The sequence below is a fragment of the Myodes glareolus genome, chromosome 7 (genome assembly GCF_982192425.1).
Source record: "Myodes glareolus chromosome 7, mMyoGla1.1, whole genome shotgun sequence".
In the NCBI taxonomy this organism is placed as follows: domain Eukaryota; kingdom Metazoa; phylum Chordata; class Mammalia; order Rodentia; family Cricetidae; genus Myodes; species Myodes glareolus.
Window position 1 is genome coordinate 53519826 of NC_142032.1, and position 26533 is coordinate 53546358.

At 42.1% G+C, this 26533-nt stretch overlaps 1 protein-coding gene across 1 annotated transcript; it reads left to right on the forward strand.

Annotated features, from left to right (window-relative positions):
- Positions 1–821: 821 nt before the first annotated feature.
- Asrgl1 (asparaginase and isoaspartyl peptidase 1) lies at positions 822–25945 on the forward strand. Its single transcript, XM_048458265.3, has 7 exons — positions 822–977; positions 1505–1705; positions 18363–18505; positions 19905–20062; positions 21905–22023; positions 24434–24544; positions 25640–25945. The coding sequence occupies exons 1-7, from the start codon at positions 959–961 to the stop codon at positions 25843–25845; spliced, it is 957 nt and encodes a 318-aa protein (XP_048314222.1). The 5' UTR covers positions 822–958; the 3' UTR covers positions 25846–25945.
- Positions 25946–26533: the final 588 nt, after the last annotated feature.

Below are 26533 nucleotides of genomic sequence, written 5' to 3' on the forward strand. Positions count from 1 at the left end.
TACACAAGGGCAGCCCTTGTATTGGTATATATTTAGTCTCTCAGTAACACATGAGCCTGTGCTGCCCCAACTTGAAGAAAGAAAGGCTTGCAAAGTGAAAGACTATCTTTGACATCAGCTCATCTGATATCAATAAACGTACAAACCAAACTGATAATGAAAATAAAATATTCCTAAAACTTCTATTAAAAAGTTATGAAAAATGAACTAATAATTCAAATAAAATTGCTTCACGTTATAAAGTAAGGCATTCTTCCCATGCATGGATACTGCAGTAATTTGTAGCTGCCGCCTCTGGGTGATCTGTTCTCGGTCCTTTGACTATTAGAAGGACAAAACTAGAATCTAGAGTCAGCTTGGTGAATACAAGGTTTTGGTCTTCTCCCCGTGCTGTAACAAATTTAGGGAATGCTGGAGGCAGGAAAAAAGACAAATGTCAACAAAATAAAGGCACTGGGAAATGAAGGTATTTAGAATTGGAATCCCGAGGCTTGGAGGAGGAAGTGAGTGTGTTTTTCAGGTTCTTGAAGCATCTAATGCACAGAACCAGGGGAGTTACTGACGGTTGTATACTTTATATTTTGCTCTTCACGAAAGATTAGAACGGTTGTACCTAAAGGGAAGAGATTTTAATTTAGAATACTAGCTAGCAAGACTTAAGAGCGTGCAATAATTGTAAGGCACAGAAAACAGAGAGTCCCGTGTGCTGCTAGTGAGTAGAAGAGCAGCATTGCTGGGTGGATCCGGAACCCCGGGAGGCTAGTGCGCATCGGAAGGGACTACAGAGTTTTACGGTAACTCAGTAGCTCCTTGGCCTCACCCTCGTGCGCAGGCGTGGAACCGTTGCCTGGGGAGCGGTTGCGGGGGTGCCCAGCGGTTTGCTGCACGGTGGGTTGGCCAGCCTGACATCCTGGCGACCGCCCCGCACCGAGAAAGTGTTCCGGGCGCCCGCTGCTCCATGGCTGCGTCAGCCCGAGGTACGGGAGAGTGACCAAGAACGAAAATGTAGGATTTACCAAAGGCAGGAGCTCAGGTCCGAAGGACGTGGGAAGGTCCAGTCCTCAGGCTGCCCCAGACCCCTGGGCGGAGGGAACCCGAACAGGGAGCTTCTACCCTGGAGACACTGAGGCACAGAGAAGCCTGGGAGGAGAACTGGAGCTGTGATAAACGCGTCCTGCGTACCGGCGGCCCAACAGGGGATGAAGACTGGTGTTCTGGAAAACTGAGGCTGAGGGTCAGAGCTGTGGCACAGGCGCGGGCTCAGAGTCCTAAACCCCAGCATTCTGAGCCACAGACGCCCAGACCATACCCCGGGGTCGGAGTGCGCGAGTATGGGAGAATTGTTGGGGGCCAGGGGTCGCTTCGGGCTTTTCGTGCATAACTCACGCCGAGCTGACCCTCCCTCTTCTCAATCTAAAAAAACTGAACTAACTCTGTCACCGCTCACTCAGGTCGGTTCTTTTGGACCGGTTCGAAATGACACTTGCCTCTTCCTGATGCCTAGGCTCCATCGACGTGAGTCTGGTGGTAGTAGTCCATGGTGGCGGAGCCAGCAACATCTCGGCCGACCGGAAAGAGCGGGTGCGTGAGGGCATAGCCAGAGCAGCTACCGAGGGCTACAACATCCTCAAGGCCGGAGGGAGCGCGGTTGATGCTGTGGAAGGAGCCGTGACTGTCCTGGAAGACGACCCGGAGTTCAACGCAGGTAAACCATGCTTTGCCTAGTGAATAATGCCAAATTGGAGCAAGCTCCTTCCCAAATAGATGCAGTGTCGCTGAGTCTGGCTGGCTTTGTAGTCAAACAGTATGCTAGGACAAGATGCAGTATTGAATTTATTCACTCTGCATTAAGCAACTTGTTTTGAGAATTTTAATCTATTAATTCACCTTTTATTTAACCTGATCCCAAGAATTCAATACCAAAAACAAAGCATCTTACTGGGTAACCCTCCATAGCCTCAAATTCAAATGCTGGGGTTACAGATGTAGACTTTTTATATTTGTGAAAATGTAGTCATTTTGATTTGAAGAAGTGTGTGTGTGTGTGTGTGTGTGTGTGTGTGTGTGTGTGTGTGTTCTCTGCCTTCCCCTTTTAGGCTCAGAAATCCTGAAACAGATTCTGGGAGAGTTCTTATTGTAATATCTGGTCCCTAATAAATAATAAAGTCCCTAATTATCTTTTTAACTAGTAAATTGACTTTGGATATGTCTCTAGGTGGAGAGGGTTTTTTTTGTTTTTTTTTTTTTTTTTTTACAGACCAAGCCATAAGTGGAAGCTTGGGGTTTACAGCCCCTCTTATCCTCTGGGAAAGAGAAAAGGGTTCCCACACTCAAGCAATCCAAAAAGCATCCCTGAATTTGGGAGTTGGGAGAACTTCCAAGTTGGTAAATATGGCCACGTGCCAGTCCCAACTCCACAGCAAAAGAAAACCCTGCATCTGGTCCTCCTCCAGACCCAACTTCACAGCTAAAGTAGGCCCAGCACCCAGCACCTTTCCTGACCTGGTATGGGTGTCTTCATCTTGCTGCTTGACTGCTCCTTTATATAACATGTTGGTAATTTGTCTGACTGAGTTCTGGGAACTGCTCTAGAAAATTAAGGCTCACAGTCATCTGGCAGAAGTTACGGATTAATCTACTGCTTAGAATAAGCATCTGAAAGAAGGAAGGAATCTTGGGGGACTAAACCCCTAACCTGTGGGGTCAGGCTCTTCAAGTGGCTAGTGTCAGAAGGTCAGTGTCTGCCAGAGCACTGACATGGGGAGGGAACTCACGCATCTCTGTCAGAAGTGAAGTGCTGAGGATGTAGGATACCCCAGAGCTCTTTCCTGCTCCCTTGGAGTCTCTCCCCGCTTTGTCGCCAGCACCAGCCTGTTGACCTACTTTTGTCAGAGGAAAGTAGCTCTTTGTTTCCTAAAAACTCATATAAATGCAATCAGAATGAATTATTTTGTGTTTGGCCATGTTCTAGGATAATAATCATCATAGTTAGTGTCTCTGCACATCCCAGGTAGGAGTGTTCTAAGAAATTCAGATTAACTCACACAATCTGCACTGTGGTGCTGTGAAGTAAGCATAAATATTTTGCTCATCTCTCAGAACACTTCAGACCCAGAAAGATTAGCTTACTGGGAAGACATTTATTTCTTTTGTCCTAAAATAGAAAATCTAAGATCTTAAGATTAAAATACTTCTTAGAGCTGCACCACTCATACACCATCTGTCATGGGAAAATTTTCAGAATAGCATAACCAATTAATCATCAATTAGTCATCATATATGTACTGAGTGTTTGCTCTGTGCCTTGACTCTCTTAGGCACTCTGACACTTAATGAAAAATTCCATAAGTCAATCCACCTATCTATAGATTGAGACATTACAGTGCACTTTCATGGAAGTTTCTGGAGACAGAATTTATAGCTGCTTGTCAGTCAGTGTGCCAGCAGGGTGGGCCACAACCATGCCTGCGAGGGTCATTCTAAGCTGTGTCTACTTGCAAGAAAGATCAGGCATGCTTGAGACATACAAATATACATGCAGGCAAACACTCATACACATAAAATACAAATTTTAAAAAAACATAACCAAACAGAAAACAAAGCAAAACCCTGCTGCATATTAGGTGGCTAGAACATTGAAACTTGATACACACCTTGAAGCACACAAAATTGTATTCATAACCAAATGCACCTAAAATTTGTAGAAGAAAATGTTTAGGAATAGGGGCTAGAAATTGATTTTCTTGCCCTTATTTTGAAACCTCCAAGTCAGTGTGAAGTGTCACCAAGCTTAGAAGCCACTATCAGAGTGCTTTACAGTTTTAATGTTTTAATCTCATGTATTTACATGCAACAAAATCTCCGTTCCTAAGGGATAGTTCTTCCTGCGACAAACAGATAGTATGCTAACCACTGCCACAGTGAAGATACAAAACGTCCCATTGTCCACATCCCTTTGAGTCTGTACTTCATGTAGCCATATCCCCTGTTAGCAGCTATTTCCTGTGCCTGTGGTTTTTGCCACAGTGTCACAATGAAATCTTGTGACATGGTAAGTTGTTGCATCTGAGTTCTGCTTACCGTGATGTGTTAATGATCTCCAGAGCCACAGGGATCCATGATGTCATTCTTTTATAGCTAACAGTGTTCCGATATCTAGTACGTGCATCACAGCCAAGGAGAGCCCAATACAGGACTTACTTACTTAAAACCTGAATTTCTACATTTTATTAACTCAAGTTATGTGGCTTTTGAGTGTGAACTTCGGGAATAACAATGTTGTGTTAGAGAATCAAAAGATTGGACCCTACCCCCACCCCGGTAAATGTACCACCACCTGTATAGCCGTTCACCAGCTGAGCATGATCCACCTGGAGACACTTTAAATCACTGTAAACACAAATAGAGCATTTTCTCGTGAACTCAAGTTTTACTTCTTGGGCATTCAAGAGAGGTTGTGGTCTCATTTGACAAGAGTGCACATAGCTTTACTAGGAACTTGCAAACGCTGTGGTTGTTAATGCCTTCTTCTGTTTCCAGGAACACACAAACACTCCAGTGGACTGGTTTTTTTTTATTATTATTATTTTAACTTTAGCCAGCATGACAGTCAAAGTAAACATGTGTTGTAGTACTCATTTGCATACCCTAAAATGGTAAATGATGTTAAACGGCTTTTGTATGTGAAGTACCTATTCATTCAAGCCCTCTGTATGTTTTTATTGGGTTATTTTCCTCCTGAAGAGTTCTGGGGATTTTTTTATATTTGAGCTATAAATCTCTCATCAGATATATAAATGTGATCAGCAGATGTTCCTTCCTCACTCTGACTTTGTCTCTTCTGTCTTTTGTGCATGTCTTTCAAAGAGTGTAGAGTAGAATAAGGTAGAAAAGACTGGTTATTAGATAGTGGCTTTTTAATTTGTTTAGTGAATCACTTAAAGCACTGCCAGTACTGCCTGTTTGTCAAGCCTGACGTGACTTTACTGTTAACTGGAGCAGAACAACCTGGAGAATTAGCTGAAACAATGGGCCGTTACCCTTAACAACCTGCTGACTGCCATGGATCCCTCTGTAAAATCTGGGTTTGCTTGCCCGCCCCATCTTGTGGTTTCTAGAGTTTAAAATGAAAATATAATCTGAACCTAAGGCCATGCTGGCATCAGCCCAACGGTGCCACCTCCTCTTCCACTCCCCTTGGTGCGGGAGGACCTTCTCCAGAAAGAGCCCTGCGTCAAATGCATGTTCTTTATTTTGTAGAAGCACAACTTATCCATTTTTGTTGTTGTAACAAAGCATGTGTTTCCTATCATAGCTTAAAGAATAGTTACCTAATTTTTTTTCTTTTTGGTTCTTGTCTAAAATTTTTAAATATATTTGGTTATGAATAAAATTTTGTGTGCTTCAAAGCATGTATCAAGTTTCAATGTTCTGTATAAATCATTGGAAAAATATGTAGGAAAACCAAACTGTGTTTCCTTTTCCACATTTATAGAATATTTAGCAGGGCTTCGTTTTGGTGTTTGTTTTATTCGGGGGGGGGGGTTGTTTGTTTTGTTGTGGTTTTTTATTTATACTTTATGTGTACGAGTATTTGCCAGCATATTTGTGTGTCTCATGCATGTCTGGTGCCCTCAGAAGTGAGAAGAAGGTGCTGGACCCCCTGGAAATGGAATTTACAGACAGTTGTGAGCCACCATGTGAATGCTAGAAAATGAACCTAGATCCTTTGGGAGAGCAGCCAGTTCTCTTAACCACAGAGTCATCTCTCCAGCCTGAAGCAGGGTTTTTAGTACCACCAATTCTCTAAAACTCTGGATTCGATCAACTATTTTTTCTACTTCAGTGGTTCTCAACCTATGGATCATAACCCCTAGAGGAGTCACATATCAGATATTTACGATTCATAACAGTAGCAAAATTAGTTATAAAGTAGTAACAAAATAATTTTATGCAACATAAGGAACTGTATTAAAGGGTCACTGTATCAGGAAGGTTGAGGACAATAGCTCCACCTGGAGTTAGTATAGACTCAGCACATGTTAAAGGCTCAGTTGCACAATCCTGTCTCCTGCATCAAACACCAATCACAGATACTGAGTCCCCGGTTGGTTATACTTTTACCTGTAGTCAGGTTTCTTCATCAGAATGGTTGAAGATGGAAGTTACAAAATAATCCCACACTAGCTCATAATTACATATACTAAAGGGTTATTTATTTAGGGGTAGATTCACAGATCTCAGTCTTCTGCACAAACAGGGAATAAGAACCGAATCCAGAAGCCAGGAAAGAGAGAGCAAGCATACACTTTACATCAGCATTTATAATATAATAGGCCATGCACAAGTAGGTTGGTATCTTAAAGACTACTGACTGAAGGAATTCCTACAGCACCTCCCCCTTTTGTTTAAATAAAAGAGTTCTAAGCCTAATACAAAACTATATATAATAAGAACAAATACCAAGTATAAAAATTAGGATTATAACCAGCATAAACAATATTAAGCAAGGAACATATGCTAAATGTTGCAATAATCATTCTATCCTAAGGAGTCTAAGTCTTATATAGGAAATGGCTTGGCTAAATCATAAGAGGAAAGTAATTACGACTATCTAATCTTCAATCCCATCGAAGGCCTGAGAAGGGATATAGTAGTACTTGAGTAGGCAGGAAGTGCAACCAAGCAGCTTCCAAAATGTACAATAGATGACAGAGACAACTGACTACCTGAGCAATCACCCAAAGTCTCATTCGCAGTGTTGAAGCACCATGGCTAAGGCCTAGAGTAACTGACAGACCATTTTCTGAGGCAGGAAAATTTTCAGAATTGTCTTATCCTGTCTTGGCAAGTTTTGGCAGTCTTTTTTCTTGTATCTTGCTTGTCCTGTCCAGACATCATGCATTTTGTCAGTGGTCGAGGCATGGGCGGTTCCTTGCCCAAAAGCCAATTTTGCCAAGAAGAAACAAGCTCCAGGTACAATGTCTTTGGTGCTCAACATTCTCTCAGGAATAGATCAGTGCTACCAGGAGCAATCGTGTCTCACATCAACAGAACCCTAAGTTATTTAAATTCCATGTTCTACGGATCTTTGAAGTGGTTGAAGATTACCTATCTATGCAGAATTCAATCTCTATGTATCTAAAGAACCTGATTAGTCTAACTATAAGTATGATAAATATGGATGACTATTGACCTATAATACTTAATACCTGTATAACTTAAAGACTAAGACTTCATATTAGAATATTAAACAATCTTTAAACAAATGTGTAGCAATTGAGGACAATGACCTCAAAATGTAAACAGCATACAGGTATCTTGATCAGAGGTAGAAGTGTATAATGCAATATGATAAATATATCCTAAAATTGTATCAATATACAAAATGTTGAAACAGAGGTAGAAACATGTATGCATACAATCTGACAAGATAACTTTGCATAGATGTACAAATATTGTAAACAGAGATAGAAATATATTCAATATAACAAATATAATTTGAACTTGTTTCAATATACAAGAATCTATACCAATGTAAATTGCCTATAAATAATAGCTCACAAGTATTCACTCTATTACTCACTATTAGTGTGAATAAGCTCACACTAATCTGCCTATTTTCCCATCCAATATCTCTTTTTTTCCAAAGGTATCCCTGAGCCTACATAATTTCCACCCCAACCCCCAACCCTATACCAGTTATAATCAACCCCTAATTGATGTCCCTAACTCTGAAGATAAACTGTTGGGAGAGGGGATGTTGTCTTCTAGAATTGTTTCCAGTTGTCATGGGGTTAATGTTCTTTCTATGGGATTCTGTAAAAGTAAAATGATAGGTAAGTTTCAAGATTATTGTTTGGTATAATTGCAAATAGTCCCCAAATAGTTGATAGGGTTTTGCTGAGGTTCCTATTTGGAGTTCTGGCCAGAACATTGTATTTAAATTTTAACCAAGTTAAAACCATCTTAAGCAGCTGGTACCCAAAACCAGTCTTAAAGTAGTGCTATCAGCATCATGACATCATATCAACCAGGTGAAGTCGTTGTTGTGGAGCCCTATCTTCTTCCTGGAAACTTCAAATATTACTGTAGGAAAATCTATTGTTCATTGTGGAAATTTTAAACATTATTCATATAGACATATATTCAACAAGAGATACAATATAGACAAAATAGGTATGGAGAAAAGTAAAATTTTTCCTAAGATCTTTCTTCTTTCTGTCTCATATAAGATGACTCCTGACATGAGACAGAAACTATGAATTTTTCTTTTAACAACATTTAGTGAAGGATAGCCATTGTCCAATTCCAAAGCCAGCTTTGATTTTTAAGTGAGTTATATTTCTACTGGGTATTAGATATTTAATAAAGAATGTACATATGAAATTTTCCCTGAAAATGACCTGTCCTCATAAGTCATTTTCCTCTTTAGGCATCCAAATGTCCAAGGTCTCGTGACTTTTTGAAGATGTGTATTCTTTTGGAAAGACAAGAGCATGACCCTGCCCCAACCCCTTTGAGGTTTCCTTACCACCTGTATGATTGTCACCTCTGTGGATGAACTGTCATTTATCTGTCTCAAGGGGTTTCTCCTTTTCAGAGCGAATGTTTATTAATTTTGATGGTATCATAGCTTGTCTTCTCCTGTGGACACAAGAGCAAAACCCCTTCCCCAACGTAACACATCTCCTGATTTTCATTCTGAGGTCAACACATCCCTGAAATACATACACCAGCTGATTTAATTCAAAAGTCTTTTCTATTATCCAATGTCTCTCTGCTGCCATTGTTCCCTTCTCACTAGCATTAAGAAAATTCAATTTTAATAAAGCATTATATAATCTATTTCTGGAGGTATTTTCCATCCTTTCTGTTTATTTAACATGTTCTTTATAGTTTTATATGATCTTTTTATAACTGCCTGACCTGTAGGATTGTTTGGTATACCTGTAATATGTTTTATACTATAATAAGCAAAAAAAAAACCTTTCACTTTCTTAGACACATACGCTGTACCATTGTCTGTCTTTATTTGTGCAGGTATACCCATGATGGCCATAACTTCTAATAAATGTGTGATTACTGAATCAACCTTTCTGAGCTTAAAACAGTTGCCCACTGAAAATCTGAATAAGTGTCAATGATGTGGTGTACATATTTTAATTTTCCAAATTCTGTAAAATGGAACACATCCATCTGCCAGATTTCATTCTTTTGAGTACCCTTTGGGTTAGACCCTGCAGGTAGCGGTGTTTGATTATAGAAAGAGCAAGTGTACATCTCTTTATATTCTCCTTAGCTTATTGCCATGTAATAGAAAACTCTTTCTTTAAACCTTTGCTATTGACATAATGTTTCTTACGAAATTCTGAGGCCTTCAGCATGCTTCAATCAATAATCAGTCAATTTCTGCATTACCTTGAGCTAGAGAACCTGGAGGACCTGTGTGGAATTGGATGTGTGTTATGTATATGGGACAAAGTCTATTCCTGATTTTATCTTGAACCTGTATGAATAATGAAGTCAATTCTGTATCATATGGTATAAATTTGACAGTTTCAGTATGCAAGACAACTCTTTCTGAGTATTATGAATCAGTAATTATATTGAAAGATTCTTTAAAATCTCTTAGTACCATGAAAATAGCATATAGCTCTGCTTTTTGGACAGAATTATAAGGGCTTTGTTCCACCTTACTTAAACCTGACTTGTAGCCTGCCTTTCCTGACCTGTTTGCATCAGTATAAAATGTACAAGCTCCAATTATTGGTGCATCACATACAATTTGGGGACGAGTCCAAGTAGTTCTATTTATTAAATTTATTTTATTGCTTTTGGGATAGTTGTTGCTAATCTCCCCTAAAAAAAAAATCAGCTTTTTGACATGGTTCATTGTCTTCCCTTAATTTTTTAATTTTATCAGTAGTAAAAGGCACTGTAATCTCTGCTGGGTCTATACCTGCTAGTTGACAAAGTCTCAATTTACCTTTTATAATTCAGAGAGTTTTTTCACATAAGTTTTTAAATTTTTACTTTGTTTATGTGGTGGAAAAGAAAGATCCATTCTAAGATATCTTTCCTATGCATTAAAATTCTTGTAGGGAAAATTCTGGAAGGCAATTTGACTAGAATGCAATTAAGATTTGGATTCACTCTATCCACATGTGCCTCCTGTAATTTCCCTTTAATCACAGTTAATTCTTCCTCAGCTTCAGATGTTAATTTCCTGGGTCTATTTAAGTCTTCGTCACCATCGGAGGTTTTGTTTAAATGAATTATCAGATCAGGCATTCTCCCAACAGCTGGTTATAGTCTGGAAATGTCTTCTAACAATCTTTGAAAGTCATTAAGAGTCTGCAATTGGTCTCTCCTAATTTGTGCCTTTTATGTTCTAATTTTCTGTAAACCTATTTTATAACCTAAGTAAGTGACTGAATCTCCTCTCTGTATTTTTTAGGAGCAATTTGTAATCCCCATTTAGGCAAAACTTTCTTTACTTCTTCAAACATTCTTTCTAAAGTATCTGAATTTGAATCAGATAACAAAATATCATCCATGTAATGGTAAATTATAGACTTAGGAAATTGCTTATGTATTATTTTCAATGGATGACTTACAAAGTATTAGCACAGGGTAGGATTATTGAGCACTCCCTGTGGGGAGGACGATCCACTGGTATCTCCTAGTAGGCTGTGAATTATTATAAGTAGGCACTGTAAAGGCAAATTTTTCTCTGTCCTTTTCTTGTAAAGGTATAGTAAAGAAACAATCTTTTAAATCAATAACTATAGGAAGCTATCCTTTTGGTAATAGAGAAGGCAGAGGAATTCCAGATTGTAGAGGGCCCATAGGTTGAATTACCTTGTTGATAGCTCTTAGATCTGTCACCATTCTCCATTTTCCAGATTTCTTTTTAACAACAAATACAGGAGAATTCCAAGGGCTAGTCAATTCTTCAGTATGGTGAGCATCAAGTTGTTCCTCCTGTACCAACTGTTCTAAAGGATGTGGTTTGTCATCTGTTAAAGGTCCTTGTTTAACCCGTATTAGTTTCTCAGTTAACTGTTTTAAAGGCAGGGCCCTTAGTATCTCTGAAGATTTGATAGTTGCTTTGTGTTCTTGGACAGCCTGAATGGCTGGTGCCTTTTGTTTATAATACCTTATAATATCCTTCCTAAAAACATGAGCTTTTTGAGACTGCAAGAATGTTAATCTTGGCATTCCATCGCTGCAACAGGTCACAACCCCATAAATTCACTGCAGTATTAGCTACATATGACCTCATCCTTCCTCCTGTCTTTCTGCCTCTATGAATTCAACCCATCTTGTGCTTTGTTTCATTTGAGATAGGGTTCCAGTTCCTAGGAATTGAACATCTACTTCTTGAAGAGGCCAATTCAGGTGCCAAGATTCTGGAGTAATGATACTCACATCTGCATATGTGTTTAGTAATCCCTCAAGTATAATGTTAATTGATTTTCACTCATAGCTTTAGGTTTTGATCATTTATAGAAGTCTGCCAAAATATACGTTTCCTATTTCCTACTGGAGATTTGATTTATCCTCCATGTCTATTCCATCATCCAAAACAGTATGGCTTTTTTTACAGTAGGCACTGGATTTTTTAATTTTCATGGTGAGACATGTTCCCCACAGTGACCGGAAATGACTGGACTACATATGACATGGGGGCCTGCAAGAGGTCCCCCAAGAGTTTCCTGATGGTATTTGGGTTGCCTTGTCTGTCTTTTGTCGATCTACATTCATTGGTCCAATGTCGACCTTTGCCACACCTCCTACGTATTCCAGAAGGCTGAGACTGCCTATTTTTGCAATTTCCAGAGGAGACTTCATTCCTAGGAATTCCTTGTCTATAATCCCTTTTCATATGTCCTATTCTACCACAGTTAAAACATTTGGCATTTTGATGTCTCCTCATACCTTTGGAAATTGCTTCTCCTACCCAAACCTCAGTACTATAGTCAAATGTCTCAACGTTCATTGTATTCAGGATCCATTCGTCCATTACTACTGATCTAACCTTTAAAGGCCCAAGTATCTTTTTCCATTCTAAGTTGGTGTTTTCAAAAGCTAGAGATTCAATTAGTACACATCTGCTTCTTGGTCTGCCACTCCTACTTGTACAACCTTTGATAATCTTTGTAAAAAGTCACTTAAGGGTTCTCTCTGGCCCTGTTCAACCCTAAAATATGGCTCAATCCTCTTTTCTAGTTCCTGAATCCTGTCCCAAGCATTTAAAGCTGCTGTGCTGCATAGGGACAAGGTGTGTTTGTCGTAGAGAGCCTGGTCCTGAGGATCAGAGTAATGACCCTCACCAAGAATTTGATCTTGGGAAGTCTCAAATCCTTTTACTTTTCCCTGTTGTTCTAAAATGTTTGCCTCTTCTTGCCAGTAGCATTTCCATAGCAGCTGGAGTTCATTTTCTAGGACTGCTGAGATTAACTGAAGCCTGAAGCCATTTGTGTGGAGTAGCCTTATTGCTTGAAGCCCACTTTTTCACCATTTCCCTAACAAATGGTGAATGCAGGCCATAGGATACTATTGCTTGCTTAATTTCTTTTAGATTGCTCATACCTATAGGTTGCCATTATATTCTTTAACTACCTTAAGGTATTTTGTGCCATATGGCTTCTCAGAGGATATTACCAGATAGGCAGCTAAAATTCTGGGTAAGTCATTCAGGACTCTGGCACATACTGACGAGGCTAAATCCTGTCCTTGTTCCTTTTCTCCCTGCTCATCAGTTTCAATAATTTCCTCAATCTTCAAATCTCTTTACCACTGCCTTTTGTAAAGTCTAAATCTCCTGTCCAGTGTTCTGTTCTAATGCCCTCATTGATGATTCCAGGGTATAAAATTTGTCCAATCACACCTCATCCTTGGACATAATTTTGATGGCATGCATATTGCCTTCCTGGAGAGATACCTTACCATTAACCTATCATAACTTTTAAACAGATTCCAATGGTTAAATTCAACAGCACAAATTCTTTCAGATAATGTCTCAGCACCCTTCAACATTGCTTGGATTTTGTCTGTCAAATTAATATTAACCTTTTCAATAGTATTAATTTTTTCAACTAGTTGTTTATTATTAGTTTGTAAAGACTGTATTATTTCTAAAAGTGCCTCATTCTTGGCTCTGTTATCAAACCATTTTCTTAATGATATAATATGCAAAACAAAACTAATTCCCAAAATCAAATGAATGGATGTATAGGGAAAATCACATAAGCCTTGCAGCAGGGAAAATGGCAAGCAAGGGAAAGCATGCACAAGCCACGTGGTAGCTCTGCCGTGACTGTGATGAGGTTTGGCAAAGCCTCTTAGTAGGTGAAATCAAGCCAGGCGGGCATGGCTGGGCCATGGACCTTTTGGATCTTTTTTGGCCTGTATCTGTAGGTGTGGAGTTGGGATTCACATGACCGCCAGATGAAGATGGAAGTTACAAAATAATCCCACACTAACTCAGAATTGCATATAACAAAGGGTTATCTTTTCAGGGGTAGACTCACAGATCACAGATCACAGTCCTCTACACAAACAGGGAACAGAAACTGAATCCAGAAGCTGGGAGAGAAAGAGCAAGCGCATACTTTACATCAGAATTTATAGTATAAGAGGCCATGCCCAAGTGTGCTGGTATCTTAAAGGCTATTGGCTATAGGAATTCCTACAGAAGATGATCGGCTCCCTAATAGTGACTTGAAGACTTATTAATTATAAAAGATTGTCCGATAACTTAGGCTTGTTTCTCACTTGCTCTTATAATTTAAATTAACCCATATCTTTTCATCTTCGTTCTCTTGTATGGCTTGGCTACCTATACTTTGCAATGCCCATACTGCTTGCTTGCATCCTCTAGCATTTCCTAGCAACTCGTCCTTCTTCTCAGTGTCCTCTGGAAATCTTTCTATTAAACCAATCAGAGTGACAGTTCTTCACAGTGTACAAAAAGATTATCCCACAACATTTACCTTTGTGGCTACAAACTGGGATTCCTATATTGCCCTGCTCAGGTTCAGTCATTTTCTATGATGACTTAGAAATTCAGAGAAATTATTACTTGTATTTGCTCATTTGTTTTAAAGTAAATAATGAAAAATAATAATGATCAGCCAAGCCAGACATGGCGGCACACACATTTAGTCCCAGCATTCAGAAGGCAGAGACAGGTGTTATCTCTGTGAATTCAAGGCCAACCAAGTCTACATTGTGTAAGACCCCACACTTTTCAGTGGATATCCACACCGAATCCAGGCGCGCTTTCCCGAACTCGGGCCCATAAGAATGGACAACTGTCCTGAGGGTTAAAAGAGACACACACAAAAGAGACCTTTGCTCATTTACCAGAGTAAATGGCAACTTTATTAAATTCAAGTCGGGTATTTATAGAAGTGGGCAGGGGGATCAAAAAGGGCAAGGCCTCCTCCCATCCAGGAGCAGAAGGAGAAGATTAAAGGCCTCCCTGCGCCTCAGGCAGGATCAGCTGGGGGAGGCAGGCTATGGGCCTACTGCTAAAACCTTGAATATAGGTGAAATCACCATAACAAAGAGAACCAGGTTCTTGCTAAGTTATCCCCTCAAGCCAGAGCTAGAGCAGAATCTCCAGGGAGCCGGAGGTCACATGGCCCTGCGAATCGCCAGGAGAAGGGAAAAAGACTTTTGGTACCTACAACATTGTAAGTTCCAGGACAGCCAGGACTGTGTAAAGAGACCCTGTCTCAAAACAAAACAAAAACAGATCCCAGCCACACAAGAGGGAATGTGGTACAAGGCCTGGTCTATTCTAACACTTAGTACATATCTACTGTGGCTGAATTGAAATTCTGCCACTGTGTCTGCAGCTTTCCTGCTTGCTACCACATGTAAATAAACAACTGTGTGTTGAGGTGGGGTGTTAAATAACCAATGAGTGAAGAAGGGTATTTTACACTCTAGAGGCATGGTCCTTCCTGAGCAAAAATCCTTGTGGGCTGGGCTGGGCACTGGGGGTGGTATAATGCATACTGTCATTATAGCTTTTCACAAAGAAGCGAGATCTTCAGTGGCCAGGCTGTCACTTCTTGTCTACCTAGTTTAGATGTGGTCGGATCTGCTCTGGCACCTATGTGTTTTATCGTTAGAAGATTACAATGATGCTGAGGTCACCTGGAGTATCAGTATGATGTCCAGTTGGTCTTGAGAGCCGCCACATCAGTGTACAGGAATATATGATGACATCTGGGGCATGTGATCAGCTCCCGGTACAGCTGATGGGACAGACCAGTGACTTGAGGGCTCAGACTGGTTCAGTCCTTCAAATTCAGGACCTGGTCTTCACACAGCATCCCATGTGCCCGCCAGAGCAGCTGGTAAAATCCAGGGAACATATTTACCAGCTTCTGATCGAGGAGCAGACTGTCTGTGTGTCTGCTAAAAGTGTTTCCCCCTATTATAAAGTGTCATAAGTTACTTGTATATTCTAGACAGAAATATTTTATTACATACATTAGTTTGGTCTGTAAAATTTTATCTCTCAGGTGGGCCAAAGATAAGTTGTAACCGCACTGCCTTTCAATGAGTCCATTTAGAAAATTTGCATTTTATACAACTGCTGATAGGTTAAGGGCTTACATCCGCTATTATGTTTTGGGATCTATTTACCCTCATTTTTCTTTTTGTTCTTTCTTCCTCTAAGTTATTTGAACATCGATTTTAGAAATTTATTTTGCTTTATCAATAGTATTGAATATATATCTTTGCATAGAATTTTAAGAGTTTGCTCTGGAGACTGATATTGATATATGTATCAACTGTCTAATAATATACACATCTTACCAATGGAGGCAAAGTGCAGGGACCTTACCTCTGTGCTCAGGTGGTGCTAAGTTTCAACTTCCAGTTGTTTTCAGTTTTCTTTTCTGTATACATTGGGAACAGTTTCAGGATCTTGTTACTTTTTGCAACAACCAACAACATAAACCAAGGAGGAGAAGGCAAGTCCACTGTATTTGCCCAAATTTTCACTCTTTCTGCAGCTGGTTCTTCTCTCTTGGTTTTACAGGATTCTTCCTCCTTTTGTTGCCTCTCTGCTCCAAGGCCTCTTATAGCCATCCTTCCAGGTTAGGTCCACTGGCACCAGATTGTTTTCCTCCATCTATATTACATGGTACATAGACATACATGCAGCAAAACACCCGCACATATAAAATAAATAAATTTTTAAAAGAAAGGAAAAAACTGGGGATGGCTCCTCAGATAAAGTGCTCAATTGTGAGAACCTAAATTTGGATCCCCAGAACCCACACAAGTCCACAGTAGACCACATCTGTAATCCTAGCACTCCTACAGCACCACAGGAGGTGAAGACAGGAGACTCAGCAGCTGCTCATGTGCCAAACAGCCTGGTGTGTACAGCTCTACCATGATATACAATGCCAGCGCTCCTAAGAACACAGATGATGATCTTCATTAACTGACTAGAGTTCACCCTCCCTGTGGCACCAGGAGAGAGCACTGGAATGCAGTGAGTTGGCGACTACCTACAAACCAACCTCAGAAAAGGGTCAACCTTTCAGGCACTTTGACCTTGGGCTTCCCAGCCTGCAGATTGAGAATTAACTTTCCGTTGTGTAAGCAACCTAGTCTGAAGTATCTTGTTATAGACTAGTATAGTCCTGGTTTCAAAAGCGCAAAGGATGGGCGCTTTTTTAAGACATGGAATTCTGACTTGATAGGTCTTTTCTTTCAGCTCTTGGAAAATGCCTCCATGGTTTCTTCTGAGAAATCCTTTGCTATTATATTTGGTTTTCCCCTATAAGTAAGGTGTCATTTCTGCTTTTCCAGTGAGTGGGATTGAAGCCTTGCAAAGCCCTCTACCATCCCTGACTTCTCAAGATGTTTTTTATATTGATTATTGTGTCTTACTGTGAATATCTCCAGATTTAATAGTATTGGGGATTTGTTCAGCCTCTTGGATTTGTACATTTAGACCATTTGTCAGTTGTAGACAATTTTCAATCATCATGTCCTTGAATGCTTTTCAGACCTAGGCTTTTCCTGCCCTTTGGGGACTCGAGTGAATTAGGTGGTAGACCTTTTGTTAGGCACCTCACCCACCTCACCCAGCTCACCCCGTCTACTTTGTACCATTTGTTCAGTTTGGACAATATCTTTATTCTTTCTCTTGAGTCAACTATTCTTTTTATTAATTCATACCAATTACTCAGATTAATGAAGTTTTCTGTATCATTTGATTATGATGTAATACTACTGATTTTTCTATATTTACTTAATCTATTTGGTTACTATGAAAAGAAACAAAGACTAGGTTGCTTTTATAACCGACTTTTGTTATTATTATTACTCTGTGTGTGATTGTGCATGTGTGTGAGTGTGCAAGTGTGCGAGTGTGTGAGTGTGCAAGTGGGTGCACATGGACAATTTCCAGAAGTCAGTTCTCCTTCCACTGTGGGTTCAAGGAATGGAACTTGGTTCCTCTGGCTTTCATGGAAAATGCTTTCAGCTCATGAGTCGTCTTGCCTGCCCCTTGATTGCTTTTAAACTGAAATTTGGGGTTGTTGGTTTTTTAACTTTTAGTAGTATATGGTAATTAAACATTTTAATAATTTACTCCCTCATTACCCTCTTTCTTCCCCCTCCAACTTTTCCTAATCTTCTTTCTTTTCCAAACTAGTCTCCTGCCCTCTGTTTTTATATTCTTTAGTCTTTATATTTTGGGTTGTTTCAGGGGACAAGCTCTCACAGGGCAGTTCAAGCTGGCCTAAACTCATTGCGTAACCCAGGCTGGCTTCTAGCATATAGTCCTCTTGTGTCTGCTTCCTGAGTGCCTAGGTTACATGAAATTACACATATATGCCGCCCACCAGCCCACAATGTATCTCCTATAATGTAGAATGTATTGGCTAGGCCATTCAGTGGTATGAGTCAGTATGAATAAAGAGATCAAACATACTTATTGGTGGCCAGCTACAGAGACATTTGGGCTCTCACCATAAAGTATGATATAGGCTATAGGATTTTATAGATTGTCTTTATTGGATTGAGAAAATTCCTTCATATGAGACCAGCATTAATCTATGCAGGAGGGTGGATCCCCATGACCTAATTATCTTCCATTAGGCCCTACCTCTTAAAGGTTCTGCTACCTCGATGCTATTGTCCTGGAAACCTGTGGGAGACAAACTGTGTCCAAACCAGTAGGTACCAAGTCAAATGTGATTCCACGATGTTCCTCTAGCAGTAGAACAAAAGGTGGGCTGAAAGAGGTAGGTCGATGGAAAATCTAAGTCTTTTATAAATTTTCACTTTTGCTTTTCAACTTCTTCTTTGTTTAGGTTGTGGGTCTGTCCTGAATGCAAAAGGTGACGTTGAGATGGATGCTAGTATCATGGATGGGAGGGACCTGTCTGCAGGAGCAGTGTCTGCCGTGCGCTGTATCGCAAATCCCACTAAGCTTGCACGGCTTGTTATGGAAAAGGTACGAGTGATGGATGCAGGGCTTCCTGAGAAGCTGCGCCTGCTGCACTTCTGGGGTGAGCGGGCCAGGCTGTGAGCAGTGCTGGAGCTCGCTGTCCCAAACACGCACAGGAAACATATAGTGCCATTGGACTGTCGCAGATCAGCCATTGCGTTAGTCCTGTTTGATAACTAATAACTGTGTGACGCATGCTGACTTTGCCATCTCCTGGCCTTGCTTAAGTCAGCTGGGGACACAGCTCTGCGACAGATCATTTAACCAAAGCTCTGACATTGACTGCCAACACAGAAGAAAAGGGGGCTACAGTTCAATTTTCACTTTGGGGCCTTTTAATGCTAAAAAATAGTTATTATTTCCACACAATAGAACAGGTATTATTAATTATTTTATAATTGATTATATTTATAATTATTTTATAATTTATACTTTTTAAAGTTATTTATTTATTTATTAAAAAATTTCCACCTCTTCCCTGCCTCCCTTTAACCTCCCCCTCCCCACCTCCCCCTCCCTCTCTAGTCTTAAGAGCAGTCAGGGTTCCCTGCCCCATGGGAAGTCCAAGGTCCTCCCCACTCCATACAGATCTATAAAGGTGAGCATCTAAACAAACCAGGCTCTCACAAAGTCAGTCCATGCAGTAGAATAAAATCCCAGTGCCATTGTCCTTGGCTTCTCAGTCAGCCTTCATTGCCAGCCACGTTCAGAGTATCCATTTTGATCACATGCTCCATCAGTCCCAGTCCAGCTGGCCTTGGTGAGCTCCCATTAGATCAGTCCCACTGTCTCAGTGGGTGGACACACCCCTCATGGTCCTGACTTCCTTGCTCATGTTCTCCCTCTTTCTGCTCCTCATTTGAACCTAGGGAGCTAAGTCCAGTGCTCCAATGTGGGTCTCTGTCTCTATCTCCATCCATCGCCAGATGAAGGTTCTATGGTGATATGCAAAATATTCATCAGTATGGTTATGGACCAAGGCCAGTTCAGGCACCCTCTCCTCTGCTGCCCAGGGAACAATCTGGGGACCTCTCCTTGGACCTGGGAACCCCTTTAGAATGAAGTCTCTTGCAAACCCTAAAATGATCCTAGAGAAGCTAAATAAGAAGGTGAACCTGAAGAAAATCATATATTGTTATCCTCCTGGATATTGGAACTAGACAAGATTGCCAGGCAAACTTGGGTGCACAGGGGCGTGGGGGTGAATGTAAGGGAAGATGGGTAGAGAAAAGGGAGAAGGGAAGGATTCGGGATAGCTTGGGGGAATGGGATGGGTGGGATGGAGGAAGGATGGATATGGGAGCAGGGAATTAAATATCTCAACTAAGGGAGCCATTTTAGGGTTTGCAAGAAATTTATACTTTTTTTAAAAAAGCCTTATTCCTCCCTTCCCATGCTGATTTAGACACCTCATTGCTTTCTGACTGGCCATGGTGCAGAGAAATTTGCAGCAGACATGGGGATTCCAGAGATTCCTGTAGAAAAACTGATAACGGAGAGAAGCAAGAAGCACCTGGAGAAAGAGAAGCTTGAGAAGGGGGCCCACAAAGCTGACTGCCCTAAGTAAGTTCCAGATGCCACCCAGACTTCCGGAGCCATAGAGGTGGGGAGTTTGGCAGCGTCCCCTCACCTGTGTTCCCTGAGTGATCCAAACTCTGTGGAGGGAAGGCAACTCCCCTTCATCATAACTTCACCCTTACTTATTCCTCCTGTATGCATAAGAAGTCGGACTAACAGGTCTCTGGTTCCGTGAAGCAGAAGGTTACTAGCCAGGCTTCATGGCACACATGATCCCAGCCATCGGGAGGCAGAGGCAAGAGGACAGGTTTTAAGACAGTCTGAGCTGTAGAGTGAGGCTCTAACTCCAAAATTAGTAATAATTCAGTAGAACCCAGGAGCTCATAGGAGAGCAGAGTTCAGTCTCATAACACTGAGTTGCTAGAGTTTACCGGACATCAACCTTCAAATAACCTAGGCAGATTACATATATTCAGATACATAGTATATGTTATGTATATAATAGATCATATGTATTATAACTATTAAATTATAATTTATAATTTTATAATTAATTTATGCCACCCTTTCCTAAAGAATCGGTTTTGATGGGTCTAAGACAGAGAGGCCAAGCAGGTATCATGTGCGAATCTCTGAGATAATTCTGATGCCTTTCCAGGTTATGGGATTGAAGATGTTAACATACTATTATTCTCTCACTTGCTCTCAGAGAGGATCATGCTATGTAGCTCATGCCAAGCCTGGAATTTGCAGTCCTCCTGCCTCAGCCTCGCAGGCACTAGGACCTGAGGCTCTAATCTTTGTGGACTAGAGTCAGAGAAATGTGGCTGCTGGATCAGGGCTTCATGTCCATTTTCAAAGCTGTCTTCCTATTGCCTTCTGAAAGTTGTGTGTGAGCTGAGAGTGTGGTTCAGCGGGAGAGCATGTGCCCAGTGTGCATAAAACCCTGTGCTCAATGCCCAGCACCAAGAACAAAGCACCTCGAGCTGTCCGTCTGCACCAGCCAGCACTGCTCTTAGATATAAATGGGTGGCCCCTTAGATATAAATGGGTGGCCCCTTACCCTGGAGCTTGCAATTTAGAGAGGTCAGACAGTCTTATCACAGAATGCGTTGGCCACCTTTGTCACTCAGCATTGGCCCAGCATGACTACCCATGGCCTCCGCCCTTGTCACTCACACTCTGCAGCCTCAAGGAAGGAAAAGCTTTTCTGCCTGTCACGCTGCCCCCTCCTGGAAGCAAAGGCTTCCTGAGTCCAAAGTCTGGGCTGTGCCAGTGTTGAGATCAGAAATGAACACTTTGGGGTAGTCTGGGAAGATATAAACAGCAGGACTCAAGTGGAAAATTATCTACAAAGTGACGTGTGTGATACTTACCCCGAAGCATGTTCCCTCACAGTGGCAACAGTCCACTTCTTTGCCGCCACGCATTTCAGTGTAAGCTTCTGAAGGTACTCATGAATTAGTGCCATCTCTCCAAGAGTTAAATCTGTGTATGTGTCCACCTCAATAAGAAGCACTTAGGCCATTTAACTTTTTCTGGTAGCCACATAAAAAAGTAAAAGAAACATAAAAATGAATAATTTTTTTTGTTATTGTTAAGAGTCTACTAGCTGGCCTGGAACTCTATGTACACCAAGCTGATCTCAGACTCACAGAGATTCCCCCTGCCTCTACCTCCTGAGTTCTGGGATAGATGTACTCTTTAGAGATTTAAAGTGCCGGGTGAAAACCGGCCTGCTGGTGGCATGTAGAATAAGCAACAAATGCTCCTTGAGCCTAGAATGTTAACATGTAATGTGGGAATTTAAGCGATTCTAAGTTCCAGTTTCACTTGGCTACTGTTCCTCATCTTTATTCTCTTCCTTTTTCTGCTTATTTTTGGCAGAAACTCAGGAACGGTGGGTGCTGTTGCCTTGGACTGCAAAGGAAATTTGGCTTATGCCACCTCTACTGGAGGGATTGTCAATAAAATGGTCGGCAGAGTTGGAGACTCACCTTGCATAGGTAGGGCTAAGGGGTAGCTCATGCTTCACCCTTGCCTCCCATGTCATCAGATTCTCGTCCTTTCCTGTGTCATGCAGCTCCTAGGAGTGGCAGTTGGGTTGGTACAGGTTGTTGGGGACCGCTGCTCTGGGGTGTTCACATCTAATAAGCACATCAGGTTCCCCTGGATTACATTTCAGGGACATCTTGGGAAGGAAAGTGGAGGTGAGGATTCTGCAGTCCTAACTGTCTTCTCTGTAGCCCCAGTTTCAGGGTCCTTGGGTTGCTTGCAGAAGGCTGAACACATACTACCTCTTCCCAGGCATGAGTCACATTAACAATAAAAATAAAAAACTGGAAAATTTGGGCTGGAGAGATGGCCCAGGGGAAAATACCTGCTGTGTGTGTATGAGGACCTGAGTTCAGATCCCCAGCACCCAGGTAAAAGGCTAGTGTAGCAGTGTGCATCTGTAACCCAGCACTGGGAGAGGCAGAAATGTGTGGATTCCCAGAGCTTGCTAGCCAGCTAGTGAGCTAAACCATCAAGCTCTGGGGTCAGTGAGGGTGAGAGATCCCATCTCTGAAAATAAGGAGGAGAGAGTTCAAGGAAGATGGTGGAAATTTACCTCTGCCTCCACATGTGTACCTGCGTATGCACACACCCGTGCACACACCCACGCACACACCCGCACACAGAGAAAACGTCATGTCTCCAGGTACTGCGTGTGAGTAGCACACTCCACTCCTGTAGACTGAAATGCCCTCATATCAACACCTCATGCAGAACAAAAGCATCATGGGTTTCGCTCTGCTCTGTGAGGTTTGCACTTTCTGGTGGGAATCCCCACGAACCCCTGCAGCTGGGTGACATTTTAAGAAACAGCTAAATTGTTCGTCTGCCCAGGGGAGCAGCTTAGACTTTTAATAGAAAACTTGACCTTGTGTGTATGTTGTGATAGGCCTAGTGATAATTTACACTCTTGAGAGTTCTTTGTACCCTATACGGTGATAGCCTCAGAGGAAATGCATGAAGCCTCTTTAAAAACCAGAGGCCTGCCTGTTGAGGTGCTTCAGTACTCAGAAGCAAACATGAAACACTCACTTTTTTGTTCTTTAGCAAAAACCCTGCTAAAATATGGCTGCTCAGCACTACAGCCTGCATCCATCTGGGATCAGACCAGACCCCAGGCTCCAGGCTCCAGGTTCCAGGCTCCAGGGCCAGGCAGGTCCAAGAGCCTAGGACTAAGTTCAGGCTTTGTGAGTCTTTATGACAAAATACTGAGAAGGAAAATCTGTGATCTGAAGTCCCAGAAGCCACTGTCTTGGTTTTGGGCACCAAATGTGCTCATCTTGACCCTTCTGGTCAACAGTCCCCAGGAGGGCCCAGCTGTCCCTCAAGGTGACACTAGGCAGTTAGTAACATTTACTTTAGCAGTGCAGTTATTATACTGAGAAAGTGGGTGCCCGTGCCAGAATCCATGGAGTCACCTTGACCTTTTGTGACTCTAAAGGTACTGAAGAGAAAATGAAGACTTGGCAGCTTCTGAAAGTAAGGCCCTCCTGACAGCATGGAGTCAGTCTGCTTCACCCCACAGCAAAAGCTTGAAGGAAAGGGAAAAGCCTGCTCCTATCGGAAAACTTTGTATTCTTTACCTAATCTCTGTCCCCTCAGAACCAGAACCATGGAGTTACCTGCTTTCAAACACCCTGGGAAACTAACACTCAGCAGAAACCTGTCCTCCTGAGCCCTTTCCCCATACCCAGCATCATTGCATAAGGCAAATGCCAACATGATGCTCTGTAGCAACCAGAACAGAGTAAAGGGAAAGCCTTTCAGGCTATGGGACCCTCAGACTGGTGGCTCTGTGTGAACAGATAAAGAATGATGGAGAAATGATTATAGAGCTGCTTAGAGTAAGATTAGGGGAGAAATTTTATCAAAATCCCTTTGGCTCCAGAACCCTTTTTATGGATAGCCCAGAATAGTTTAAGCTACTTTCAACAGATAGAATTGCTTTCTAAATCATCATGGTGTGCATCAAGGTAAGCCTTGGAAGGTTTGGTTTTGTCAAATTATTTTAATGTCTAATGGCTGTCCTAGTCATCCAGGTGACGCCTCCAAGGTCATCTTCTTCCTGTGCAAAAGGAGAGGCACCACTGAGAGAAAAAATGTGGCTGTCCTTTGGGACAAAGGAGGCGTTGCCCTGGTGCCCCTGCTCTGTGAAAGGCCACACCTGCCTCCTGAAGGTCCCATCACCCTGCACTCTGTGTGTTTACAAGTGCCCCTCTTGTACACTTTTCCATCACGGACCATGAATAGGGATCTGACCTCTGTCTACACCTCCAGGATATAACATTATGTAGCATGAGCCTTGTGTTTGAACTTCTTGACTATGTTGCTCAGTTAAAACCAGTCACCTTTTTTGAACAGGAGCTGGAGGTTACGCAGACAATAATGTTGGCGCTGTCTCAACCACAGGACATGGAGAAAGTATCCTGAAGGTGAATCTGGCCAGACTCGCCCTCTTTCATGTAGAACAAGGTACGTGGACTGTGGTCAAGTGCGTAACTGGTAAAGACAAGTTCACAGATGCTGTTTATCACTGATGGGGTAGCCTATGGAACCTTTTTTGCCCCAAGGTAGTTCATACTATTCTAATACATGCCTACATTCTGGTAGGATCTGGACTAGAAGAATCTTTAGAATACTATTCTAGAATATTATTCTCTGGGCTGGGGAAATGTCTCAGTACGTAAGAGCACTTGCTGCACAAGCCTGAAGACCTGAGTTCAAATCCCAAATATGTGTAAAATGTCAGGTATGGCTGTACAGGTGCCTATGGGCACCTCAGCCCTGTGGAGATGGAAACAGGTGACTACTGGAATTTGCTGTATGACAGGATGAAATAAAGAAAGAAAGAAAGGAAGAAAGAAAGAAAGGAAGGAAGGAAGGAAGAAAAGAAGGGAGGGAGGGAGGGGGAGGTGGGGAAGGAAGGAAGGAAGGAAGGAAAGAAAGAAAGAAAGAAAGAAAGAAAGAAAGAAAGAAAAGAAAAGAAAGGAGAGAGGGAGGGAGGGAGGGAAGGATAGAAGGAAGGAAGAAAGGAAAGTAACAAGCCCCAGATTCAGTGAGAAACCCTGTCTCAAGGGACTAAGGCAGAACAAGAACATAGTAGGGTAGGCCACCTATGTCATCTGACTTCCATGCATATGCGTGGGCAAGTATATAATACATCACAGAAAGGGTTGACCTTGACCATGGAGTAAAAGGGAAGATGTCTCAGCCCCATTTAAGCATGCATGTTGTGGTACTTTGCTGGTGAGTACGACTAGATGCCTGACAAGGAGCATCTTAAGGACCTTTGTTTTGCTTCACACTTTGAGGATGTATTGGCCACAGTGCTGGGCAGCTTTGTGTCAGTGGGAACGTGCAGTAGGTGCTTGCTCATATCTCAGTGGACCAGGATATAAGGCAGGGCCAGTCCCCTCCCCTTTTCCCAGAACCACTTTCTCCAGTGAAGCCCAGCCATAGATTTCACAGTGTCCTAAAGCAGCGACACAGCTGGAGTCCAGCTGTCCAAACCTGGGAGCCAGTGAAGATTATCGTGTGTGATGCTTCTCAACCTCTTCTTGTTTTCAGGAAAGACCGTAGATGCGGCTGCTGAGTTGGCATTGAATTATATGAAGTCAAAGCTCAAAGGTCTAGGTGGCCTCATCTTGGTGAGCAAAACAGGAGACTGGGTAGCGAAGTGGACCTCTGCCACCATGCCCTGGGCAGCGGTGAAGAATGGCAAGCTGCAGGCCGGCATTGACCTTTGTGACACCAAGACCATGGACCTGCACTAAACCCCAGAAGATTGTAATCTCTTCCTAGCCTGGAAGTGAGGTTGAGCTGCCTGGTGTGGAGACCTGGCTTAATCAATTAGATGCAGACATGGAAACCTTACGCAGTCTGACCCTCCTTTTGTTCCCTTGATCAGTAAGGCAATGAATGTTTGGTTGAGGGTCGGATTCTGAAGCGACGAGATGCCTGTGTTAAGACCAGTAAAGATGGAAGCCTTAGGGAGCCCCTTTCCCAGTCTCCATCGTGCAAGGCTAGAATTTTGACCACAGAACTGCTTTTGGGCTGGGAGAACAGCAATTTGCAGAGGCTAGCTTGGGAGGGTATGAGAGGAAGGGCTGAAGAAAGGTGTTGGAGAGAAAGACCCAAGTCAGGTGAAGCTCAAAATGTTGCAGAGTTCATCCTGAGACACAAGAACACCTGGCAAGATGTGCAGGGAGGAGTTCTTTATCTGTGAGGGGCACTGGATCTTTCCAGAACAGAACACTCAAACTTCTCCAACGCATATCTGGGTACTTGAAGAGTCTCCATGGTTGCCCGATCTGTAGACTAATGGAGTCTGTGAAGTTTCTTAATGTCTTGGGTTTTTCTTGGCTCACAGGTGAGCTCCCAAAGCCAGCTCCACCTGACCCCAGTTCCAAGTTGCCTTCACATGGGCTTGATTAGGCTCATGACCTTTCCCACTTCTCCAGC

What these genes read in the sequence shown, in the direction of transcription:
- Asrgl1 (XM_048458265.3), top strand. An exon ending in TGGAGACTCACCTTGCATAG is followed by an intron (nt 22,024 to 24,433) that starts GTAGGGCTAAGG and finishes TTTTTTGAACAG; the next exon opens with GAGCTGGAGGTTACGCAGAC. An exon ending in CCTCTTTCATGTAGAACAAG is followed by an intron (nt 24,545 to 25,639) that starts GTACGTGGACTG and finishes TCTTGTTTTCAG; the next exon opens with GAAAGACCGTAGATGCGGCT.